This window comes from Stegodyphus dumicola, chromosome 9, assembly GCF_044657685.1.
Source record: "Stegodyphus dumicola isolate Sdum_Otavi_A_Nest chromosome 9, ASM4465768v1".
In the NCBI taxonomy this organism is placed as follows: Eukaryota; Metazoa; Arthropoda; class Arachnida; order Araneae; family Eresidae; genus Stegodyphus; species Stegodyphus dumicola.
The window spans coordinates 172,202,891-172,230,858 of NC_140776.1; the positions used below are offsets into that span (position 1 = coordinate 172,202,891).

The following is a 27,968-nucleotide window of genomic DNA, read 5'->3' on the forward strand; positions in this document are numbered from 1 at the left end:
TCGGTCGCGGGCCAATGATCTAAAAAAAGAAAATTTGGAGGGCCAAGATAAAATTTTCTAAAATTTTAAAAATAATATACAAGTGTTACAATTGAAATATGTTAATGAGATGAATGAAAATGCGATTTCTTTTTTTAAAAGTTCCTTATATTAAGGTTTGAAGTGAGATGTACTGGTTCTGTGGAACGAGGCTTAATGCTCATCTGTCAGTCTACTTCTGAAGTAATTCTTTCTAAGGTTCATAGTTGAAAACACTTGTTCACATGAAGCATACATAGCACTTATTTTCTGGACGTGAGATATTAAATTAGGGCAGCTTACTTTCGATAAACGATCAGTAAAACTCTAACTTTGGCGTATTTAGAAACAAATGCTTGAGATGATTGTTAGATTGTAAATAAATTAACTCAAGTTGCAGATCTGACCTCACTGCTTTACAATTTACGTTGAAAGGCATGGTGAAAGTAGCTAACTCTGTTCGAATGGCACTGAAATCTTGAAATATTGCATTAGAACTCAAAATGCAGTTTTTTTTTCAAGACATCTTCATCGTTCTTAAGCTTCTCTTCATTTACTGAGAGTAGTGAATTTTACCTCGGGAAATGAGACAAGTCGTTCTTAGCTAGCTGCTCAGGAAACGGATTAAGTTTTAGATTTAAAGCTTCGAGATAGGCTAGGATATCGTCAATTAATTGATTTTTCCTTTGCATCTTAACATTCAAGTCACTCATGACAAAGAATGTCCGAAAGCTATTCTGTATCTTCTAACATTTCGTACTCCGCAGAACACTGTTTCTCATGGGAAGAACGACAAAATGTCCTCTTTCAGTTTCTTCTTCGAAGACTGCTACAGCTTCACTGCAGATGTGACACACTGGTTTATCTTTTACAACTGTAAAAAAATATTTCCAGGTCCATTCATCGTTAAATGCACGGCACTCTGAGTCAACTTCGTTAAAACAGCATCGTTAAATGCTCAACACTCTCAGTCTACGTTTTCTAGTAGCCATTTTGGGATTGAAATATTTTACGAATAACCCAAACAAGCACTAGATACGCTATACTTTTACTAATTTCACCGTTATTCACAATGATGCTATGTCCGCAATTTTTCCATACGCATTCTATAATATTAGAATTCGCGCCAAAAGAAAAAGCCGCTGGCTGGAGCTTAAAATACGCGACCTGCTACATGTGAAGTCTAATTCACCTATATTGGATTCCGATGTGTCTGCTCCCCGAAAAAGAGATAACTCTATAGCTATAACTAATAAATAACTTCCGCTTTTAACACTCTACCGATTGAAAGCTGTTTGTGCTTGCTATCAATTTATGTTTTCTAGAACAAAAGTAGAGAATGTAAGAAGATCATCAGTCCTTTGAAAAAAAGGAAGAAAAAAAATAATATTTAAACAAAGTAGAAAAGAAGATGGATATGTAATAATATATTTCTTTTAACCCTTTCAGGGGCGGTGGTTTCGCCTTGAAACCGCATTTTCAACATTTTTTTAAATTCAGAAAATTTGGTTTCATTTTCTCAAAACCGCTGCTAAAATTAAATTACTTCTTAAAGCTGATAACAGATGGCAGCACCACACCTTTCTGGGCATTCATTAATTGATACGAATCATTCAAAAAAACCTTGTTTTGAACAGTCTTCTTTTTCAGCTGTTTTAAAAGCAAAAAACCCAACAATTTTTAATTTTTCCACAATATATTTTATAAGCGGGCATCAATGATTAATGAAATGTCCTTAGTTCACACAAAAAAAAAAAAAAAATAAAATAAAATAAAATAATGGAACCCTTTTAATTTCGAATGTTTTCATCGCGGTTTCAGTATGAAACCACCGCCCCTCTCAGACATCGAAGAAAGGATGAGATGACGCAGTCGCGAGATTTTTTACAGCTGTGCTTATTGCTTTCGGATCACTGCTGTAAACAGTTGCACCATATCTTCGTTTGAGGGGCTCCAAATATGAGGATTTATGGGGCTTTTGAGAGAAGAAAAACATTTCTTATTTTTTACAGGGGCACTGAAGAACACTCACAGTTGCGTTTTTATTCTGCTTCTCTTAGCCGTCGCTTTTCTCATGCTTCTAGTTCATAGTAAAATATTTGTATGCATCTAAATTTATTTTATTTTCACATATAATTTTCTTTGTTTTTAACATAATTTTTAAAAACATTTCATAGTTTTATGTAATTTAATGCATTATTAGTTATTTTTTGTCTCATATTTTTGTTTCCTGTTTTGAATTTTTTATTTATAATTAAAAATGCGTGTTTATGCAAATATTACTTACTTCATTAGTTGTTCAGTAATTTACTAGTATAATCTGCAATGTGGGTTACGTTCAGATACTTTCCAGCAAAGTAGAGATAAATAAGCAAATGCTTAGTCTTAAATGATCTAGACGGGCGCTGATTTCAAGGCGAAACCGGTCCCCTTTCCATAAAGGGGGAGGAAAAAAATTTTTTTAAACTCATTTATGTTGTCTATAGGACCCTTGCATAACATTATGCTTACGTTTTCATAACTTTTAAAAAATCATAACATTGCGCCCCTGAAAGGGTTTTTGCCTCGGACTGGCGAATTAAAATTCTATCCGCTGGCCGGATAGAATCTTCTGCGGGGGGGGGGGTCGGAGTTGGCCCATCCCTGTTTTAGCGGATAGAATCAGAACAAGATCTCCCTGCCGGAAGGTTATGTTACTAAACTGATTCGCTTGCTAGTAATTTGTGTGTGGCGTTCCGTTATTCTTGGCATTGGACTTGTTACGCCGACTTTAGATCAAAACCAGCTTGCGCGTCATGCTAATTGTGCAGCTGTTAGGCTAACTTACTTGTCTTAGTTTAAGTTCATCCATTACCTTCGATTTAAGCCATAATTTTTGGCTTTTGCAAGCACCAATGGTGCCGTATGTTAACTGTTAATTGAGTTGGATAAAAGTGTCCTTGACAAACTTTTCCCGTCTCTGTGGTACTTACAAAACGTAGCGAAAGAGTTCTCGTACATTTTAAGTTACCTAAGAGCTCGAGATTATAAATTTGCTAAAATGTAGCAAGAGGTAATATCACCACTTTTTTCAAGTCAAAGAAACTGCCTTCTGTTGTTTAGTGTACTGCGAAATTGAAACACTCTACTGTTACCTAAATTTTAAGCTTAATATGTGAAATTTAAGCTTAATTTGGAAAGGATTATAGCAAGCGAAAGAACCGAAATTTGTAAACATTCTCCACTAGCCTAAGTCGATCTCTTTGTACATGCAGATATTACCAGTCGGTGCTGCATGCACAAAAATGCGGCCTTAATGTACAACTTAATAAATACAGTTTATAAAGTATTTTCTCCCTCCTTCTAACATGCCTTCGTGGTGTAACGGTAGCACACTCGGCACGTATTCGATAGGTTCAGATTCGAATTCCGGCGAGGGCATTGCTGTTTTCGCGTCTCCTGCTTCATAATATCTAATGACTCTACAGTGGTACCCGAACTAAAAGGTGGTGGATGATGATACTTCATCCTCAAGATTTGGCGATTGGGTCCTGCAATCCCCAGTCGCCCTTTAAAAGGGGGTAGGTAAAGGTAACTACTAACTAAACTTTATACCCAACCCGTAAACTAAATCACATTTTGGGGACTGATACAAAGCATCATTCGATGTCACCCATGTGATAACAATTGACACACCTGCTGGGCCCAGGGTCCCACATCCCCGAGACACCAACTATTTTTAGGCTCCCTCTTTCCCACCGCTAAGCATAGGCCAGTCAGAACCACCGTCCCGGCCGGACGGAGACCACGGTGGGGTGGGCATGAGAACTTGGAACTTGGACTGGTCATTCTTTATGGCTACCTGCCAGCACTACGCGAGCTGCCCCTTTCCTTAGGTATTACATGGAATACCAAGGACAGCAGGGACTGAACGCTCAATGGCCCAGGTGCTATTTGGCTTCCAATACCCTGGTGGGGGAGGACCTCTGCCTCCCGGCCTGTGAGAGGTGGAGATGAGCCCCACTCCACGGACCATCGGGAACAGCCAAGTTCATCAATATTATACCCCCTGGCCGAGACTGCCTAGGTACAGATCCTAGCCAATAGCTTCGCAGAGTACCCTACGTCGACACCCTAGGAGACAGGTAAAGGTTAACAAAAGGTTTTTCTCCTTTTTTCTATGGTAGCATTCTCGGCGCTTATTCCGGAGTTCCGACGTTGGTGGTGAAGGCGCTGCATATTTTCATGTGCCAGTAACAATGTAACGTAATGACACTACAATTATACCAATCTCATTCCGGTTTCTTAGAATTCCTGTAAAAACTGGTGTCATTGTCAAGGAAAACTCTATTATTGCACAAAAATATAACCTGAATCTTTCTTTGGAATGGAAATATCCGAATGATAGAATTAGGACAGTCCCAGACAGAAGTTCCTAGGATACTGAATGAGCCACAATGTGCAATCATGGGATGGATTTCACGTTGCAGCCTCTTCGTGCTATAAAAACTTCTATCTAAACATTCAGTTCTGATTTCATCTTTCATTGATTCTATGGTTTTTGTTTCGTTTTAAAGCGAACTTCAGGTTTTGGGGCCATAGAAAAGTTCATCTCAACAGCAAGAACCTCCTTTTAAACAAAAAAGATTGCGAGTACAGTCCAAAACACTGAAAAATTATTCAGGATTTTAGAATTTTAGGACGCAGCTTAGTATTCACTATAATGTTTTTAAATAGTATCCGCAAGGTATTTCGTTGCAGATTAGGAAGCTCTAATTGTCAATGCGTTGCCAGCAATAGAAACCAAATTTCCAGACAAACTATAATAGGCAATAAAACTATAAAGAAAAATTTCTACTGTGTTTCCTTTTTTTTGCGATTTATTTTAAAATGATATTTACCAATTTGTTTGTTAAAAGAATTTTTAACAAAATAATTTGCCCATGTAAAAGAAATATTAAGCATTTTCTTTCAAAGAATGCTTTTATTTCACATCTCAGTTTTAAATTTTAGAAGATTCCACAGAATAGTACTCAACATGTTTTAATTCATAGTAACAATTTCGGAAGATATATTATGAAAAATTTCATGTTCGATAAAAATGGCAGTAATTCGATTATCCTCTCTGGTAATTCCTTCATATTAAGAACTTCGTAAGATATTATGTGAATGGATTTATGAAAGATGAATATGATAGCAGTTCGTTATAATAAAAAAATCTGATGTGTACACCACACGACTTCCTTGTACGGAATATTAAATTATACGCATTTTTTCTTCCATTTCATTTAAACTTATTAGATTGAATTAAACCTACTTCGCCGACAGCACATAAACCACAATAAAATAAATGCATTCTTCAAAATTCACTTTGTTTACCATAGCGACACTCTAGATTCACTTAACAGTATTATATTTCGTTCACATTATAACTCAGAATGCACAAAAAGTATATCATTTAAAGAATTATCGAATCGTTGCCACATGTTCTATTCAAATACTATAATAAAGCTAGAGCTGTGTATAAAAGAAATTAGGGAAACAAAACAGAAAAGAAACAGTTTTTCACAGACGATTGAGTATTTCTCATTCAATTAATTCAGTTTTCATTTCGCGACAAGGCAAAAATACATAAAAACTCAAAATATTTGTATTAAAAATTACGAAGTAAATCTTGAACGCATAATTCCTCGAAAAAATTCCAGAAAGGATTAAGCATGATTTAAATAATAAATGAAGGCGTTATCTTTGTTGTTGCGAAGCTAAGTTTCTCTAGATTGGTAACAAATCCGCTATCCTGCGGTTTCAAATGTAAACAAGAGCAATGGCCGCCATCAAAAACATTATTAGGCTTAGCGGCACTTAAACAATTTTAAAATTGTTGATACTTCTAAAAATATTGCATACAGATTTACTAAAGTCATAAAAACCTTAACCGAAAGATAAGAATAACATAATTCAATCATTTTTAAAGCAAAAAATGTACAATTTACAAAGATATGAGAGTAAAGAAACTGAGATCACTGAGCCGGGTAACAGAGTGGATATATATATAAACATATTTATATACGTTTGGCGCGGCCGATTGCAACCAAAATACGAGGTGCACATCTACATGCTATAGCAGTCCTATATACAAAATTTCAACGTTCTGAGGCCACTCGTTTTTGAGTTATGCGAGATATGTACGTTCGTACAGACGCCACAATTATCTGCTGTCCTTACATACAGATATCACGGAATTACATCGTTAAATTGCATTTGAAAGAGGTAAAAATGGGACATTTTCGTTGAAATATGCTGCGTGAAACTTTTCGCGATTATAATACTTCCTTTTTACTTCGTACAAGGAAGTAGAAACATTATATTTTCTTATTGAAAAACAGCTCTTATATTTTGCTTTCGTAGGTTTCGTTAATACTTAAGGTAGCTGCATGCATGAACAGCAAAATCCTATTGATGTTAATTTTGCTCATTAATAGCAAATAATGCTTTTTGATTGAAAGCAATTTTGCTTTTCGTAAATTTAGTAAAGCAACAACCTTGTCCTTGATTTAAATTTAGACAAAAACCCAATGCATTTCGAGGGCAATCAGGTAGGATCCCTCTTCATCATTCTTGCAGATTTCCTTGCTCCTGATGAAGAGAGACTTCTACCTGTTTGTTCACGAAATCGATTTAGGTCTTTACTAAATCTACGCCAAACACAATGTTGCTTTGCTAATTTTATGTTTCACTTCGGCGAGTATCTCTTCGCTTTTAACTTTGCTTTTGGTTGGTAATAAACAAAAGAAAAATAAGAATTACTTCCCTGTTAACTTTATGACAGTAAAAGCTTCAGATGAAATAATACGGAAGGAATGGTAATTCTGTCTGGTAATTTTATTTTAATGCATCTTTAAATTAACAATATTATAGTTGGAATTGGAAAACGCTGATATTTTCAAACTACTAAAGCTCTTGTTATGTTACAGATCCCACTATTCAGGAATGGTTTCTGATAAAAAGCGACTTCTGGCCGCCTTTTCTCAGCTTCATGTACCTGCTGACCATCAAGGTGATTGGACCGTACTTCATGAAAAACCGAAAACCTTATGACCTTAGGAAAATAATGGCTTTATACAATCTTTTTCTGGTAGTTACTTACCTAGCAGCTCTTTGTACGGTGAGTATGTTTTTAATAAAATATAATACTAAAATGAATAATAATAAATGAACTAAACCCATAAAAGGAACTATGAACTAAATAACGGGTTTGCAATCAGTTTAGTGGTAATAATGCAAAATTTCGCAATTTATTCTGTAATCTTTGCAACAGCAGCCAGAACTTCGAAACACCAACGAAAACATAATGATAAAATTATTTCAAAGAAAATAAAACAAGATGTGACATACCTCGTATTATCAATTTAGAGATATCACAAAATAATATAATACCGTAGGTCAGCGATTCTAAGCCAGCTGTACGCAAAAGAAAAATAGGTTGTACATAAAGAAATAATATCTTTTAAAAATTAAATTCAAAAATCTCCTGCAGAGAAACAACAATTGATAGAAATTTCCTGTGATCGAAAAAAATACTTGCTAACTTATAAGGATTATGTTAATTTTATTAACAGTTAAATTTTAAGTTAAAGTTCCTTTCCTGTCAAATTCTTAACTTACTACTTCCGGCCAGAACGTAGTTTTGGAATTTTGCTGAATATTTAATGAGGAGGATCCCGCGAACGGGCTGGCTGCATGGGCGTTTTCGTGGTTTTCCCCATGTGTAACGTGTATACGAGCCACTTTGCCTTAGAAAGTCCTCCACGAAAGGCATCCCTCCTCTTCGGCAGATAGCCCTAGTGTGCTTTGCCATAATTAAATACACCAATTTAATGAGGAGGAGTGGTATTAAAACTACGAAGTTACTTACAGAGTCAGAGAGAATCAGAGGTTCTGATTTACGCGCGTCTGCCTTTTTGGCCACTCTCTCTCTCAAAGCTGTTATTACGCTCGGCCGTACTCAGGCCCTTGCTAAGCTTCGTAGTCAAATAAGTTAAGGGGCCAACTCGATTTGAATCTTGATAGCTTTGGCTATATTTCTTTAGTTAATCTTAGTTTTACTTTCATGTATTAAGTATAATCATATATCACTTATTAGAAGTCTTATGCAATAACATATATGACTTCGTATTTACATTGCATTATGTTAAATGTATCGTAATCTGCTATTTACACAAATGCAGCAATTCCTTATTGCCAAGGTATACTACAATTGTTTAAACTGTATCATGTCATATGCACATCTATTTTTTTAACAGGCATAATATTTTCAATGTAGTTTACCGAAAACATATTAATCCATACCTTTGTATTCATCATTACTGTAATCTGCTGTAAATTACTGTATTTTTGTCATCCTATACTGGATTTTTATCATACTGAATAGTATTTTTATCGTATTATAATCTCTCTATAGTTATATGTTTGACTTCTCCTCTAGCCCACCAGCGGCCGAGCGGTAAAGACGCTGAACATTGGTAGTTCGGTCCGAAGTTCGAATCCCGCGAACGGGCTGGCTGCATGGGCGTTTCCGTGGTTTTCCCCATGTGTAACGTGTATACGAGCCAGTTTCCCTTAGAAAGTCCTCCACGAAGGCATCCCTCTCGCGTGCTTTGCCGTAATTAAATAATCCAATCCATTGACTTCTCCTCAGGAGTTTATCCTCGCGCTGTGTCATGTATTCAGTATAATCATACATCATTTGTTAGAAGCCTTATGCAATAACACATATCATTTCTTAACAACATCGTATTATGTTAAATGTATCGTAACTTGTTATTTACACAAATGCAACAATTTTACTGCCAAGGTATACCACAATTGTTTGTAATCAATCATTCATTTTCAATTATGTACTCACGTATTTGAATTAGTGTTGTCCTAAGGATTCTCTAGATCATAGTGGACGTGGTGCTATACTAATTAACCGTATGGTAGAGGCATACTGCCAACGTCCCCCGTTTCTTATCCTTATCCTTAGTTTTATTAGTTTAATTCTTAGTCTCTTAAGTTCAAGCCCAAGTGTCGGCTTTGTTTGTACACTCCCAGGCGGAGTTTTGTTAAATCTTATTGGAATAATAAAGGGTTAGTTACCCTTCTATCTTGTTATTTCTTGTCACCGGAACTTGAGCGATTATTTGCTTATCAGTTCTTAAGATTCTTCACTTCTAACATTAAGTTAGAATTACAAAGAGAGGAACTCTACAAACTTTTGGCTGAACCGAAAAACGAATTTAAAGGCACTTTAAATAAAGCTATTAAATTCTTATTGCCTTTTCGCAAAACGTATTTGTGTTAACAAGGATTTTCTTTCATATTATATTCGAAAAATTAATACAGAAAAAAATTAAAAGTGGATCCTAATTTACGGTTGAAGCTAAGTGAAATAACACCAGATATAAGGAAAGTGATCTTTCTCAAACAGACTTCATACAAACAATGAAGTTTACTGCATCGTTACATTTAAGAAAAAGCCCCGATATTCCTCTTGCGAGTCCTTTTATAGCCTCTGGAATGGCGGAGCTTCCAAGAAATGACGTCAGCCACTCCAGTTCGCTTTAAATATCTCGAGAACATTCTATAACTGTACGTGTAGAAAAGGCGGGAAAAACAACTTGACTACGGAGCTGTGGATTTAATTCCACGTACTTTCAAATAAGAGAACGTCGCCATTAAAAATGAAAGGAACATGCGGTTAGAAATTTGAGTGTATTCTTGACTATGGAATTTTATTATTACATATATATATATATATATATATATATATATATATATATTAATATTTCTGTTGCGAAACTGATAAATAATCATTGTAAAATGTAGTGATGGTACTAAAGTTTTCCAATTTTTGCTTAGACAGTACGCGTTAGTGAAAAGATTGAGAACCGCCGCTGTAGGGTACTTACATGCGTAAATCGAATTTAAATTAGTTAAAGACGAGACTACAAACTAGACTACAAACGAGACTACAAACGAGTTATTGCTGCATTTTTGAAAGTACTACGAAGTCTTAAAAAGTTTTAAATAATCTTTTTATTTAAAGCTGGAACTTTAAAAAATGCACAATTGTGCGTCCAAATTAAACGGTGCAATAGATGACAGAAACTTAAATTTTCAAATTAAAGTGGATTCAAAGCTGGAGACTACAGTGTAACTGAAAGTAGCTAAGTGTTGGCTCAAACTCTAAACTGCCGATTTAATTTCGGCTAGCTAAACGGATAATGCCAAAATTCAGAAAATGCAGTTGGCTACTGTCGCTGCCAAAAGCTTTATTTCCAAAACTTCCGCTTAAGTAGACATCACTCTTTTGCACCCTGGTGAGGACTAACGAAAAGGTGAAATGATAGTATATATTCAAAATGGTTTCTTAGAAATGGATTAATCATAAAAATCCGAATGATGGAATTACGGATATTGGGTCAATCAACTTAAACATTATATAAATAGGTTAATCAACCCAGCCGCTCAAACGGAATAATGTTTTGCGACGGTAACTACCGTAATGAAGGGCTCGGGTTCGAGAACGCATGGATATTTGTAAGTGTATAGTATCTGTGCAGCATAGGGACACTCAAAATATGCAGTCAGCCGAAAGTCCTCTCGAGAGGTTGGAGGCAGTGAAAGAGGTGTAAAATTTCATGTAAAACATATATTATAAATAAAATTTGTCACTAATTTATTGCGATTCTTTTAGTGACCTACTCACACTCTCGCCACGCTATATAGGGATAGATTGGAAACAACGTATTTAATTGAAATGGTTAAATATGGTTAAATTTTTCTTTCAGTTTCCATAAATTTTAATTTTCCTGTACAGTCTTAGTTTAGAATACATACATTTTTTAATTAATCTTTGATTCCCCCATCTATTACCTAACACAATAGAAGACCGTGTAGAGAGATTTATCTTTGAATGTGTAAACTCAGTTGCTTGTACGTAATAGAAACGAATTCATCATACCCGTTAAATTAAAATTCATGTGTTACTGCCCCTTTAAATAGAAAAAGCTTTTTTATTCATTCAGACTTAAAATCCCGCTGAGCAGGCTAAGTGCGTGGGTGTTTTCGTGATTTTCCTCATCTTTAATGTAAATACCAGCCATTACCTATAAAAAAGTCCTCTACGAAGGCATCCTTTACCTATAAGATACATATAACCCTCATATACTTTCTTTTAATCAAATAAAATAATCGCATTATAAATCGAATTTAGATTAGGCATGACGAAATTTCGAGTAAATTCATAAACCAAAAAATGGTTGAATTTTTTATATTATAGGCTAATTACAGCATTTTTTTAATATTTAAATAAATTAAAAGGCCTTAGTTTTAAAGGTAACCGGTAAAAATGATAAAAACCTTTAAACTTAAGACACAATAACACGCCGAACAAATACTAATTCAGAAGTCAAACAACAAAAATCAGCGTTATATTTTCAAAATTTTCACAGGACTAGTTTCGATGGTTTTACCGAACCACCATCCTCAGCTGCAAAACCGCAAATGAACGAGATACCTTTAAACTTTCCAAACGCCGCCCACCCGCGATAGAGGTCAGTAACTCTGACTGCCGTACCGAAGGGCCTGCGTTCGAATCCCAGAGAAGGCATGGATGTTTGTAAATGTATAGTGTTGTGGCATGAGGGCCTTCTAAATATGCAGGGAGGAGAAAGTCCTCTTGAGAGGTTGGTGGCAGGGGAGAGGGATGGGAAACTTTCGGACCTATCCCAACGGGGTGCTCTCTTTCAAAACTCGGGGCGGAACTGAGCAAAGTCGTACTGTCACCTGGATGGTACTCTTACCTCCTTGTCGCGATGAATTTCGTGGGTGGCTGTGATATGAGACAAGCAAGATTAGTCACAACAACAGCATAAACGCTACAACACGATGGCCATGTTTCATAGCTATTCACTGAAGAATGCAAGCGCCATTTACTTATTATGTTTTTAGTCATGTATATGCTGGACTACATTAATGACCCATTAGCTACTCAATATGAGTTAAAAACTATATTTATATTAATGAATTCTTTAATAATTATTTTTTATTTTCAATTTTGTGAAAGAAAAGGAAAAAGTATTTCATTTCATTAAGTTGAAAATATAGAAAATTTTTCATTTCTTTGAATTAACATTTGTTTGGAAATTATTTTTTTGTGTGATAATATAATATCAGAAGAACTTTTAGCAATATCAAAAGAATTTTTCGATTTATGCACAAGTACGGCAACCATCAGTTTTAATAAAACCTAGCAAATCAAAATAAGAGGTGCATGCTGATTTCACTATACACATTTTATATTTTGAGTGATGGAAATTTATATTTCTTTTGATTGAATAAAATTTATACTCTGTTTCATAAATCATGTACTTTTAGTTTTTCTATAACCTGAAAGATTTGGACACAATAAAGCTGTGTGAAATTTCCCGCGTTAGTAGGCAAGATGCAACTTATACGGTAAAATATTCTTTTTTTTTTTTCACTTGTATTATGTATGATGTGTATTAATATTTGTCTGACTAATACTTAATTACACAGATTAATAAAATTTAATATGCATTTTACGATCTTATTTATCATTATAGAAAACTCTCAAAATGTACGAAATAGATCATTTTTACTTTCTCGTATGAAGTAAAGAAAGTATTGTAGTCGACAAAATTTCGGGATTTCAAAGAACATATCCATTCTGACTTTTCTCGATTCTATTTGAAATATGTTTTTGCGAAATACAGTGTCTCAAAAAAGTGATGGGACACTTGTGCTTTACAAAAGGAAACTGCAATAAAATAAATTTAAAAAACATGTAAAATTTTTTGTGGGTGTGTTTCATAATAAATTTAGTAACAATTATTACATAACATACATTTTCTCAAAATATTAAAATATTAATTTAATAAAAATACAATTGTTTAGAACGGAGCAGAAAATGGCTCACTTAAGTGATGGGACACTTACTTTTCCATCAAATATTTATCCAAAAATTTTACTTTTTAAAAGGTTTTAATATTTTGTTGGATTTCCTTTTACTTTTAAAACATGATTTAATCTTCTTGGGATGGATTCGACTAAATTTTTGTGATTTCTGGAGTGATTTTACCCCATTCTTCTTGAAGCACCGATTTTAATTGTTGTTTTGAAGAAATGGTGTGTTTGCGAATTCTTGATTCCAATTCTTACCAAATATTCTGTATGGGATTTAATTGTGGAGATTGTGGGAGTGTTTTTATTATTTCAGGACAGTTATACAGCAGCCAGAGTCTAACGTTCAAAGCACTGTGCTTGGGGTCATTGTCCTGGTAGAATTTAAAATCGTTATGAAGGTTCAAATTTCGTGCTGAAGATTTCAAACTTTGATTTAAAATGTCAATATACTTGTACTGATCCATTATACTGTCAATAAGAACAAGATTACCAACTCCAGCGGACGACATACACCCCCATATCATAACTCCTCCTCCACCATGTTTTACTGTTGGCACCAAGTTCTGTTTGCGAAATTCTTCTCTGAATTTTCTCCACACCAATATTCTACCGTCAGAACCAAATATATTAAATTTACTCTCATCAGCAAATATAACTTCATTCCAGTAATCAGAATTCTTATTTATGTTGGATTTTGCGAAAGCCAGTCTGAGTTTTCTATTCTTTTCACTTACGAAGAATTTTTTCCTGGCTGCTCTACCGTGATATCCAGTAGATCGAATTACTCTTCTAATAGTCTCAGAATTAACAATTACTCCATATAATGCTTGTAAATCAGCAGCAACTTTAGGAGCACTCATTCTTGGATTTTTTTTTTAATATTTCGAACGATAATTCGCTTTTTTCCATTGGATAGCTTTGATGGTCGGCCAGGTCTACTTTTATCCTGAATCATATGATTCTTTTTATATCGTTTAATGATATTGAAAACTGTTGAATGACTGAAGTTAACTGTTTCAGTAGTTTCTCTAATAGATTTTCCACGTTCAATATGCAAATTAATAACTAATTTTCGAATTCCAGGCAAAATTTCTTTTCGTTTAGCATTCATGGCTGCACAGAGCTAAAAAACACAAAAATTCCAAAACAAACTGGACAGAAATACTGCAGATGATTTTATAAATTATTGGCAATTACTTTTGAGTAAAAATAAATACCCCAAAAGATATTTTTATTGCTTACTTCAGACGATTTTTGTTGCATAGTACGTAGTGTCCCATCACTTATAGAGCCATTTTCTGCTCCGTTCTAAACAACTGTATTTTTATTAAATTAATATTTTAATATTTTGAGAAAACGTATGTTATGCAATTATTACTAAATAATTATTACTAAATTTAAGTATGAAACGCACCCACAAAAAATTTTACGTGTTTTTTAAATTTATTTTATTGCAGTTTCCTTTTGTAAAGCACAAGTGTCGCATCACTTTTTTGAGACACTATATGTGTACGCACTGAAAAAATAAAGGACTCCAAAGCGGATTGTAAAATGGATTTAAAATGCATTTAAAAGAGATTTTTATTGGATATTTCTGAGGCTACAAAAGCATTTGATAGTAAATAATAAAATTCTAATTTAATTATTTTATTCCAGTAGTTTATTTAAAATGTTATTTAAGTTTCTCCCGGATTCCAAAAATTCATAGGAAGCCATTTCGACCATTCTCATCTTCGCACAACTTTAATCAGTCGAGATATTAATTAAAAACTCTGAAAACGCTAATTTTCGCTCTCATTTTTCCGAGTGGCAACAGTCTCGCACATAAAAGTCTGCTTTATTTCGAAAAGTGTTGCCACTTCTCGCTTTCAAATTGTAGAGTTTATTAATAAATAATTTTTTTTATAAAATATAAAAATAGTTTTGCCAAACATTAAATATATTATTATTATGTAAGGTCATGTTCTGACGTTGAAAAAAGCATGCGATTCCATGTGACGTCATCTGGCTGTGATGTCAAACATGGATCTTATAAGACAGACTAACCCAGTGGGCGGGGCGTGCGTCACCGACATGTCGGAAAGAAAGAGTAGAGACGATCTGGTTTACCTTAACACTGAAACCTATGACGTTTGTATCACATAACTCTTTTTAATTATTAAATGTGATAGATTATGAAAGTATAGTGATGAGATTATGAAAGCCAATTTTTTTTCCAAATAGGATTTAATATATCTCATTAAAGCACTTTACGCATTTCGCGCATTGTTTTCACGCGTAATCGTTGTACAAACATCTTTAATTTGGTAAAACGGTAAAATCTCTAAGCACAAAATTTATGAACTTAATTTTGCGTACAGATAACGTAAAATTAAATAAGATTGATTGTACGTGATAAGGTAAAATTAAACAAGATCTGATATTTTTTTTTAAAATTTAATGACCATTTTCAGGCAGTTATTTTCAAAACTATAATAACATTACAAAAAAATAACTTATTTGATTATATCATCATTAACTTATTAACATTAAATTGGAATATTTGTTTTAGTAATTTATAAAATTCGGAGCATAAAATTTTCTGAGTGTAATGAAGGGGGAAAAGAAGTAAAATAAAATCTTGAAGCACTTAGATTTTATATTACGCGCAAAAGGAACCTTTTTCTAAAGTTTTGTGTGTTACCTATATTTATTGAATATCATGTTCTTCGCCCATAAACCACATACATTTGAAAACAGCATATCTTTAGAATTTCTGCGCTGGAGATAAAACTGTTATTTTCCGTACAGTGCTCGCTCTGAACTCGTTGAGTTTGTTAATCAAGAATTCGTTAAAGTTTTACAAAATATGAAATAGATTGAAACAAATTCGAAATTCGGCCGTCCAGATACCCATGTTCGGGTGGAGGATAACATTATTCAAAATTTGATGGCTCTAGATACTGTCGTTTTTGTCAAAGTGTGAGAAACATACATGTATTCATGCAGATCTTTCATTATTTAATTTATTTACATATAATACAGGGCGATAATATTTGGTAACAACAATTTTCAAGGAGACACGGACATTTATAGTAAAACAGCGCAAAATGCCGCTTCGAAACTAACAGCCTTTCTAGGCTACCGCAGCTTTAGGCTAATAAATTAAATTAACAGTAAATTTAAAAAATCTTATGCAGAACTAAAAATAAATTTAAAAAAATAATCACTATAAAATACAAGCAAAATTAATTATTACGGTTAAATACAATTTTAATATTAGAATTAAATGTATAAAAATTAAGGAGTCAAAAGAGTTTATCATTATGACTATACACGCTGCAATAGGCAACCACTGTTAAATTTCTGCAATTCGTCCCTACGCCTCCGAATGTGATCAAGGTGACAGCCGGGAACGCCTCAGACGAGGGAGAAAACCCATTTGGGTTAATCTATTTCTGATAAGGTCCATGATGTAAAAACACTTTAGTTAATGTCAGCATTTTAAATAAATTGCTGCTGTTGGCAACTTTTTTATTTCAGATTAAGATAATTGACGCGGTATGTTATTGCCAACTTAATTCTTTTAGTGATACTGAGAAAAAAAAAATTATATTACATTTAATTTAAATCACGACGTCTTATGTATTAACCTGAAGTGTCAAAAGTTTTTGTTGCCTAATTCGGCAATTAAAAAATTATTTACGATTTTGTTTTTGTTTGGGAAAGAATGAACTGATTTCATTCATACTGAAATGTTTTTATACATTTTTGCTTTGGTCGCAGCTAGGAACTTTGTATACAGTACATTAAATTAATAATTCATTTTATTTTCGGGCCCACCAGCGGCCGAGCGGTAAAGTCGCTGAACACTGGGAGTTCGGTCCGAGGTTCGAATCCCGCGAACGGGCTGGCTGCATGGGCGTTTTCGTGGTTTTCCCCATGTGTAACGTGTATACGAGCCAGTTTCCCTTAGAAAGTCCTCCACGAAGGCATCCCTCCCCTTAGGCAGATAGCCCTCGTGTGCTTTGCCATACACACACCCATTTTATTTTCAGTGCACAGAAATTATAAATATTGCTTTGGCCGTATTTGGCGAACTTACGGCTAGTTTTTAATAAAATAATTTTCTTTTGGGGGAAGACCGGAAGAGGCTATTTTATTTCATACCAGCGTGTTTCTTTTTCACATAGGAGCATGAGTAAGTATTTTCATTGCTATAGTGCTACTGCTATAGCTTAAATACTCACTGTGACTGCTAGATCTTTTAGCTTCCCTTGATGCTGTTTTAGTTTCCTAGCATGAAAGTTCTTTCAGTTTTAAGACGGATTTCCTTCAAATGAATCACAGTAACACATTTTCCATTAATGAATCAATTTTACATCAGGAAAAGCGTCAGAAGTTTTTATTTATTACTTTTTTAATTTCTAGTCCAAAGGGGCTTTGTCCCTGAAAGACTATTGTTTTCGTTTTGCGATTGTGCGTTGGTTCTCTATATAAATGTCCGTTTCACTTTTCAAACTATTGCCACCCAATGTTAGAGTCCAGTATTATATTTGAAAAAATTAAATAATGAAAAATCTCCATAAATGTATGCATATTTCTCACATTGTGATAAAACAACGGTACATAGAGCCATCGAATTTTGTATGACGCAACTCTCCTACGAATACGAGCATGTGGAAGACCAAATTTGAAATTTGGATTTTTTTTTTTTTTATTATCGATTTCCTATTTTATAAAACTTCAACAAATTTTTGATTAACAAACTCAAGGATTTCAAAACCAGCAATGGCAACGTTGTACAAAAAAAAAAAAAAAAAAAAAAAAAAAAAAAAAAAACATTTTTATCTCCAGGGCGAAAGGCTCTGTATCGGAAATTTTGAAGGGATATGCTCAATTTAAAACTATTTTGTGATATTGCTCTTCAACTGAATTTTATGGTTAAAGTGCGAAGTGATATTTAATAAATAAAGGCAACAGACAAAATGTTTAAAAAAAGCCTCTTTGGACCTAATTTAAAATCTGAAACCTTTAATATTTTTTGTTATTATTATTTTTTATTACAAGGAATATGATTTTCTTACTCATATGAATACGCTATTTTTTTTTTTTTTTTTTTTTTCTAATTTGCGCGTGCCATAAGGTCTGAAATAGGATATGAATCAATTATTTGCGATCAGTTATTCTTCTAATGTACATAAATGAAAACTTTTCAGCAAATGAAAATAAATAAAGAAGATTTATTTTTTTAAACTTTTACCCAATAAAATTTGTAAACAAATATATCTCATGTTGTATCTCCGAGTGTTTTAAAAAGCATCTGCTGTCATTTCTCTCATATTTACTTGGCCTGATATTTAACTGGCCTATTAAGAGTGCTATGAAAATAATGATTCGAATTTTTACGATGCTGTTTTTATCAGAAACGGAATTTTCAGCAATGTGATTACCGAAATAACTAATGCCCCTGTATATAACTACCTTTATTTTATGTGATAATTATATTTTTAATTGTCTGAATACTTTGACTTCATTACTCAATGAAATGGTGTTTTACCACAACAATAGAATTAATTACATTCAAACGATTTCACAATGGCAGCATTTCTCTTGCAAATTTTGCATTCTTCGAAAATAATAGTTTTTTAATTTTTTTTTTAGCTGGCAACGTGCGGTTGGGTCGTCTACCTTTTGAAATACATCGAATTCTTTGACACGGTAAGAAGACTAGCAAATTCTTTTGAAAAAATAAATATGTGATATGCAATTATTTAATTATCATCTATGGTATACATACTATAATGATTTCATAGCATAATGATGATACTTATGGTAAAACTATTCTTTCAAGTATGTGAAAAATTAAGATGGATTTTTTTAATAGAACTGAATACATGGTGGATCACGATTATCTATTAAGCGTAAATGTAAAATTCTTCTAAGGCTGAAGTCTTTAAAAAAACACTTGTTTGCTTTATTTATGTAGTCAGTATACAAACTCTGGGCAGCGATTGGTTTGCTGAGTTAAAAAAAAAAATGCATGTGATTTTCATAAATAGTTACATTTCCTGAAAGTTAAATCATTCTTTATACATTTTACAGTCATTTTTACAATTGCACTTTAATTCTGAACATCACCGTACAAATGATAAATGAAGGTGATCTCTTCTTATGTTAAGATCAACTCGTGTTACTCATGATTATTATATACGATCAATTCATGTTACCCTGCTCATTACACAGGTACTGTATAGTATTAACATTGGCCGTTGACCGAGGTGATATTCAGGCATATAGCCACTAAGTGCTTTGACCTGTAATTAAATGAATGCTCCAGGCACATGGCAGTTTCAGAAATAAGCGCAAAAATGCACCGCCGTTAACCCAATGTTTAATCGACGATTAAAAAAAAAAGGATGTGGCGCCATCTAGCGACGCAGAACTAAACTTCTTCGATCTTTCTGTTCTTAGTTGCAAAAAGGAATTACATGTTAAAAAAGAAAGTTTTATTTATTAAAAATAAGACAATAATGCCTAAATATAACCATCTTGAATTAATAGGTTATGTGTTTTTCAAGTATTATCCTTAAAATTTAATATTATCTTTAGCATTTTCAATTGTTATTCTTAAAATACCTCATTATATGTAATAATATAAAGTGCAGGATTTTATGTATAAGCTACGCAAGCTATAGTCCCCACTTGCTTGGGGACCCAAAAAATTAAGATACAGTATAAATATAGTATTAAAATATAGTATAACAGACTTATAAAGGGCCACATATCTCAAATAGCTTACGACCTTATTATGTCTAAAACCAGCTCTGATAATATATTATGTTACATAACATAAACACGTGATCTGTGCACATTATACATATTTAACATACATGACCCTCTTCCAGGGTAGTAGCTAGGCTTTTTGCTGCCCGATGTAATCCTGACATTGAAATTCTGCCGCCCATTGCAATCCTAAATTCTAAAATTTTGCCCAGGGTTGCACCGGTTTTGGTGCCGGCCCTGTCCTTTTCTCTTAACCACAATTAACACACGTGACTTTATATGTCTTGCATATGACATCTGTAAGTGTTACCGCTGCGAGAGACATAACGTTTCTGATTGCTTCCAACATAACCTCGGAGCCTACCAGCAGCGGAGCGGTAAAGACATTGAACACTGATAGTTCGTTCCGGGGCTCGAATCTCGGCTAACGGGCTTGGCTGCGTGGATGTTTACGTGGTTCTCCCAATGTGTAACGTGTATACGAGCCAGTTTCCATTAGATAATCCTCCACGAGGGCATCCCTACTCTTATGCAGTTAGCTTTGCCATAATCAAATAAAACCAATCAGCCAAATTTCTTTACGCGGCCTTTATTTTCGAAATCTTTCATTGCCATCCACTTGCAAAATAGTTTTAAATGACACAAATATTCGTTTTTTGTACTTTTAAATTTATAAAAATAAATTCTTAAAATTTGATATAATCTAGATTTGATACGGATCCCCATTGCCTATACTTGTATTTAAGAAAATGTTTTAAGTGATATTCTCTTGTAATTTACTAGCTCAAAATATTCTCTAATTTATAATTTTGTTACAAATAACAAAGGAATTTGTACAGTATTAATTTATTAGTTTTCAAATACTAAAATGCGTCATTAATATTCTCATAAAGTTTTATTACTTTAGAACCATAATCTAATAATCGCAAAAAATAGTTATGAATATAGAAATATTTTTCATTTTCAATTTATGCAAATATTGTTATTATTTGGCTACGTGCCAATTCTGAAGCCTCCGATGTTTTCTAGAAAAGGAATTCTATAATACTGTGAATAAGATCTCATTTTTTAAGAAATTTATATTCATAAATATTTTCATAGCAGTTTACACAGAAAGCTTGCTATTTAATATATTAACATCATATATCGTTTTTAAATTCATATATCTTAATTTCAGTTTCGTACAAATGCTAATATTTTGTTCAAATTGCATACGATGCCTAAATATGATAACCAAATTTTCAATGAAATACTTCAATCAATTTATATTGTACAAGTGTTACACTTTTTCTCTTTTATCTTTTTAATGAGTATAAAATTTTCCTAAATATGACTATAAGGAACATAGGAACATATAAAAAGTTAGGGTACTTTTCCGTTTTGCCGGCGCAAGCGATAAAGTCGCCAATAATGGTACAACCGATGCCAAACGGAATATTCTCGCTGGTAACCTTTTACGCCTCATTCAGATAGTTCAGTTTTATGTCTAAGGCCATTTTCGGCAATTAAATCAATTAGGATGCAATCACAGCGCTTACCCGAAGCCGAAAATATAGAAAAGGTAAAGTCAAGGGTTAAATTCATCAATTCTAATGAGAATGCATTAGCGAAGTAAAGTACTGCAGTTTTACATAATTTATGAGTAAGCTATTCGTACGAATTGAAGTATTTCTTGCATTTAAACTTGTGTTCCAAATTAAGATTTAACTTGAAATTAATGTAGATAATTACTGAGAGCATTATATTTTTGTAGAGTAGTTTATGTGAGATGAGATCGCTTGGGGTCACGTGATATGAACCGGCGAAACAGGATGTTGAACCATGAAAGCATAGTAAATTCTTAAATTAATGTCTTTTTATAAATTTATTGTCTTTATTTATTGGCTTTTTATAAAATTTTAAGCGATATTAAAATGTTTATGCCTTCAAAAAAATAATTCTTAGGACTAAGATTTTTTTAATATTTTTTGTGTGTATAATGTATGTTGTCGCCAATAAAGTCTGCTTGGCGAGATTTGCGCCGGCGAAACGGAAAAGTACCGGAAACGGAAAGTTAGATTTCGTGATTTTCACGAAGTCAGTTTTATATTTAAAAATTCCAAAAATGAATATTTGCGTCGTTTAAACCATTTTTGTAATTGGAAGTATCAGGTTACCAAGAGAGTAATTTCTATTTTTAAGTGTAAAATAAAACTAATTTTTTTTATACAAAAATGAACTTGAAGTCAGTTGAATACCTTCCATTCTGTTCGATGATCTTTTGCCATCTTTATATTTCCGGGCTTGTTGAACTTCTGGTCTAATTCGACCAATAGCGATTTGAGGTCATCGTTATTAGTGAAGATTTAATCATTTAAAAAATTTTGCAAATTTCCAAATGAATGATGGTTTGATGATACAATGTCGGAACTAGTATATGGTAAATGCAACATCAATTGCCAACCAAGTTATAGTAATTTCGCACGTGTTGCTAAAGATATGTGAGTCTGTTGTGGCTTGAACTTAAAAAGAAACTTTAAATACTGATTAATATTGTTTTATTTGTTGTTTGTTGTTTTGAGAATGGCAACAAAAAATATTCAATTGTTGTTGTTCTTGGAATGGCAGCAAAAAAGATTACTAATAATATTGTTCTAAAGAGTTGTTTACATTTGCTAAAAACGAAATAAAGATTATTTTTGATTTAAAACGTGGATTGACGTTATTTGATGAAACGAAGTTGTAAAAATAAAGATTACTTTAGAGTCACAGCCAATAAGTCCTCGCATTGTCGTGCTGGAACACGATTCTTTTGCGATTTGGCGATTTTGGTTTTTTTCTCTTCTATTGCTTCTTCCAGTTTCATAAGTGTTGCCAACGAACATCTGAGTTGATCTTTTGGTTTCTAGGAAACAGTTCAAAATACACAGCATCTTTGTAATACTACTAAATTGACAGCATGAACCTTTTCTGATGTAATTTAGCTTTCGTTAGGATTTATGCTGATTCAATTTTTTTCAATTAATGTTATTGCAGACGATGCATTTCTCATCGCCAGTAATAATTCATTTCAAAAACGGGTAGATTGTTATACGTTTGAAATGTGTATCGCAAATATTGATTCGTTGAGTTAAGTGAATTTCTTTCAATCCATGGGAACCCAAATATCGAGATTCCTAATGAGGCCAAAACATCTTATGAGATTTTCAATTGTTATGTGTGAAACAGTTAACCTTTTTTGCAATCGCTCGCACAGTAATATGACGATTCGATTCAATTACGTCTTTAACTTTGTCACCATGAGGTTCCTGCTGTTTAAAATTTTTAAGTACATAAATCATTTCAATCAACTGAAGAATATTTTATCATAGCAGTTTGTTGCCATTGTTCAGTGAAATGTCGTAATACCGTAAGAAATTTTGACTGAAAAATGCATCGCGAGAGGATGAACCATTTCAAATTAATTTTATTTATTTTCTTGAATGATTCTTACTTTTTCGTTGGATGTTTCGAATTTTTGATCCAAATAATTTCTTACCGTTATCGAAATGAATTTAAAAAAAATCATTATTCTGATGATCATAACACTTTTTTACCGGAAAAATATTATTTCTGCGTTTGAAACTAGTAATAAATGCTGATTCAGAAGTCAAACAACAAAAATCAGCGTTAATTCACAAAATTTTCACAGGACTAGTTTCGATGGTTTTACCGAACCATCATCTTCAGCTGCAAAACCGCAAATGAACAAGATAGGAAATAATGTTTAGATAAGATAAGAAAGCCTGGACAAGAATAAGCAAGTGGCGCCATCTGTTGGCGAAACCAGAACTAAAACATAATTTCTCTAAAAGCCGAAGGCAAATTTGGATTGGAATTAGGATCGTTAACTAGAACAGAAAGATTTTTATGAATGTGAAATGCCTCTAGAAAATCCAGTTCTCCAATGGAAGATGTTTTTTGAATAATTTTGGCAGCAGAAAAATTGAAAGTGTGATTTTCGGACCAACAATGTTGAGCAACAGAAGACTTCTGTGTTTCCTTTTTTCTAACATATGCCTCATGTTCTTTGACGCGAAATTTTAAGGCTCTCTTAGTTTGGCCAATGTCAATTAAACCACACTGGCAAGGAATCCTATAAATACAACAGGAATTCATATCCGGAATGGGGTCCTTGAGTATAGAAGTTGGAATTTTATTGATGGGAGAATAAACAACCCGAAAGTTAAATTTCTGCAAAATATGTGCAACTTTATAGCTAATTGATGGAAAGAAGGGAATGACAACAGAATTTGCTTGATGAAGAACTAAATTATTTAAAAGCAATAGCTATTGACAGGGGCTTTTCACCCAACATTATTAATCAAGCAGTTAAAAAATTCTCATCTGAACACACTAAAAGCCACACTCTTATTTTAGGAGATTATAAAAATTCTGTTGTCATTCCCTTCTTTCCATCAATTAGCTATAAAGTTGCACATATTTTGCAGAAATTTAACTTTCGGGTTGTTTACTCTCCCATCAATAAAATTCCAACTTCTATACTCAAGGACCCCATTCCGGATATGAATTCCTGGGGTATTTATAGGATTCCTTGCCAGTGCGGTTTAATTTACATTGGCCAAACTAAGAGAGCCTTAAAATTTCGCGTCAAAGAACATGAGGCATATGTTAGAAAAAAGGAAACACAGAAGTCTTCTGTTGCTCAACATTGTTGGTCCGAAAATCACACTTTCAATTTTTCTGCTGCCAAAATTATTCAAAAAACATCTTCCATTGGAGAACTGGATTTTCTAGAGGCATTTCACATTCATAAAAATCTTTCTGTTCTAGTTAACGATCCTAATTCCAATCCAAATTTGCCTTCGGCTTTTAGAGAAATTATGTTTTAGTTCTGGTTTCGCCAACAGATGGCGCCACTTGCTTATTCTTGTCCAGGCTTTCTTATCTTATCTAAACATTATTTCCTATCTTGTTCATTTGCGGTTTTGCAGCTGAAGATGATGGTTCGGTAAAACCATCGAAACTAGTCCTGTGAAAATTTTGTGAATTAACGCTGATTTTTGTTGTTTGACTTCTGAATCAGTATTTATTCGGCGTGTTATTGTGTCTTAGTAATAAATGCTTACGCCAGCAAAGTAGTGGCGCCATCTAGGAGCATACGTTAATAGCTTTTCTGTATTTTGAATGCTGTTGAATATTAGTGCTACATTATACCTTCTTTGGACTTCAAAAGACATGTCACCATCACACGGCTATTGCGTCTTATACCAAATAATATACGGATTTAACGGATACTATACCGATTTATATTAACCAAATGGAGTCTTATACCGGAAATTCGAATCGGATCAGGGGCGTAGCTAGAGGGGAGCAACAGGGGACATCTGTCCCCGAGCGCAGAATCCAAGGGGCGCCAAACTGATGTTACGATATTTTAGAATTAAATGTTTCCCATCCTTGGAAAGCAGTAGGGGGCGCGAAATCTTCAGTTGTCCCTGGGCACTTAAAACCCTAGCTACGACTCTGAATCAGATGGTGGAAAGACTTTCAGATGGCAACTGATACTTCCAAGATCCCGAATTAACGATGTCCTTAAAGAACTACATAACAGCCGTAAAGGAGGCCACTTTGGAATGAAGACCTTGCAGAGAGTTCGTGAGCGCTTTTACTGGAATAATACAAAGGATGACGTGCAAAAGTGGTGCCGATCTTGCGATGCCTGTGCAGGTCGGAAAGGACCGAAGAGAGGCAAGCTGCAACGTAGGCGCGCCTTTTGAACATATCGCCTTTGACATCTTGGGACCTCTGCCACGAACTGCTGACGGCATGCCAAAAATTGTTGCGTGCGTACGGGTTCGTTACGAAAGGAATGCACGAGTCAGATGAAAAATGAACAAAATTTATTATTATCACAACAAAAATGCCTTAATTTTCTCAGATATTCGTACAGTATTACAATAACTCAAAGTAGTTATCTTTTAACTACTCAAATGTTCAACAGAACTTAATTCAAAACAGCTAAAGAAAGCTAATCCGCGAATTCGCTACAGTCAACAACAGCAGTTTTCTAAACAAACTCTTAAAACAACAAACTAACTAATCATAATAGAGTTGAGAAGTTTTCCTCCTTTTTATAAGATTTTTACATCGCGCGCGAGTGTTTTCTAGTACTTTCTAGAAATCAAAAAGCGATATTTATTTATTAAATGTTAAATGCACGTGCTCCTGTATTTTCAATTTTCCGGCTTAGCTTTCCATTAATATTCGTCACGCGCTGCACTGCACGGGGAATAAAACAAATTAATTTATAATTCTACCAACATTAGCTATTTAAATACCAAATCCGTAACACTATGATATATTTTTCCATAATGGTAAATCCATAAATTTATAATATGTTGTTATTACAGTAGACAGATAATTATATCTTCCATGGATTTAAACTAATAATAATAGATAATAACAGATAACTCTGCATAACCAATCGGACATTAAATTTTGATTCAATAACAATATTTTTTCAAATTATCGTTATTGAAAAATTGCAAACTACGAGATCTCTGATTCTCCTTTGAGTTTCAGATAAACGGGATAAAATAAATAATTTGTTATTAGGAAAATAGTCTTGAAACATTGTAATAGAGTAATCGTATTGATGATCGTATAGATGATAAAGTTATTACTTTTAATGTTTACCTAACTAGTATAATTGATAGCGGAATAGTTCTGTTACTAAAAAAAGAGTAATCATATTGAATAAGAGTAATTGTATTGTTTTATAGTATCATTGTGTTAACTGGTTTGGTATGATTAATCATTGTACTTAGTAAATGCATAGAATCACTGTACTAAATTATTATATTTTAGTAATCATAAAGAATCTTCTATTGAATCACTGAATACTTGTATCGTAATCTTTATACTTCAGTAATTGCATATAATTATTGCTTTGGTACATGGTCTAAAGAAGCAGTATAATATCACTGTATTGCATCATTGCATTATTTATAATATTCAGCGTGCAAGGTAAAACTGTACAGTACATAATTTATAATTAACTGCTTTCAAGTAACATGTAGTATCATTGCTGTAATGATTAATTAATGGTGTAATTTAAATGTTTGTGTCACTTGGCTGTGAGGTTTATAATATAAATGGTATTTTTATTAATTTGAGCAATAATATTGAAATTTTGAATAATTATATAGATTTTTGTTCTAATAAGTGCATAGAATTGTTGTATTGAATCATTGCATTTGAATAATCGTATAGAATAATAGTATTTAATTATGGTCAATCGTACTGTATCATTGTATTGAATTTTTTATTTGTATAGTATTTCCAATGTGCAAGTAAAATTGTACTGTACATATCTTATTACTGAATTGCTTGCTAGTAATATGTAACATCATTTCAGTAATAAGCACCTATATGAAAAAAATTATTATTTTGATGTCAACATGGCATATATGATTAATAATATGAATAGTATTATCATTAATTTAAGTAATAGTATTGAATCATTGTATATTTATAGTGAATCATTCTTTTAATATTCGCATATAATCATTGTTTTGAATCATTGCATTTTAGAAATTGTATAGAATTAATGTTTTTATAGTGTATTTATAGTCTAAGTGCAATTATTCATTTAGCTGTATTAATATCCAATTTTAATATAATAACTGTGTCTTTAGTAGTAAGCTGTAATGTAAAAGTTAACAATGACATTCAGAATAATTAGAGACTTATGTGAGATCTAAGCATTTTTATACTTCTCCACTATAAATTTAAGTTGGCAATGTATGAAATATAAGCATTTGTATGTTCTTCGGTTTTTGTATACTGAGTTTAAATGTTGAATTTCGCATTAGTAAATTCATGTTGACAATGTCGTCACTTATCAATCACAACAGTATAATATAATCATTATGTTTGATATATCTTCTTTATGTATTTAACTGTAAGCTTTATATGTAACTTGCTAAAATTACTTGCTATGGTACTGAATTGTAATCTTATGTGTCACTTGCTAAAGTTTTGTTCATAACTCATAAGTACTGTATTCACACAGATGTAACCATTTTTAATATCTATGTTTTGCAACTTTAATCAATGTGCCTATGAGTGGATCTCGTGTAGCCCTAACATGAGTCAGCTTTAGATAAGGGTGGACATGGCGCTAAACCAATTAACCATAATCGTAAAGTGGTGGTGCTCACGTCCTCCGTCACTAAACTAAACTAAACCAGGTT

At 33.1% G+C, this 27,968-nt stretch overlaps 1 protein-coding gene across 1 annotated transcript in view; it reads left to right on the forward strand.

Moving 5' to 3' along the window:
* The window catches only part of LOC118195849 (uncharacterized), a 137,247-nt gene that overhangs the window by 21,973 nt on the left and 87,306 nt on the right, over positions 1-27,968 (forward strand). The window contains exons 3-5 of the mRNA XM_085823141.1: positions 6,972-7,162; positions 12,418-12,498; positions 18,610-18,666. Of these exons, the coding sequence (XP_085679267.1) occupies positions 6,972-7,162; positions 12,418-12,498; positions 18,610-18,666 (329 nt within the window). The remainder of the gene's footprint in view (positions 1-6,971; positions 7,163-12,417; positions 12,499-18,609; positions 18,667-27,968) is intronic.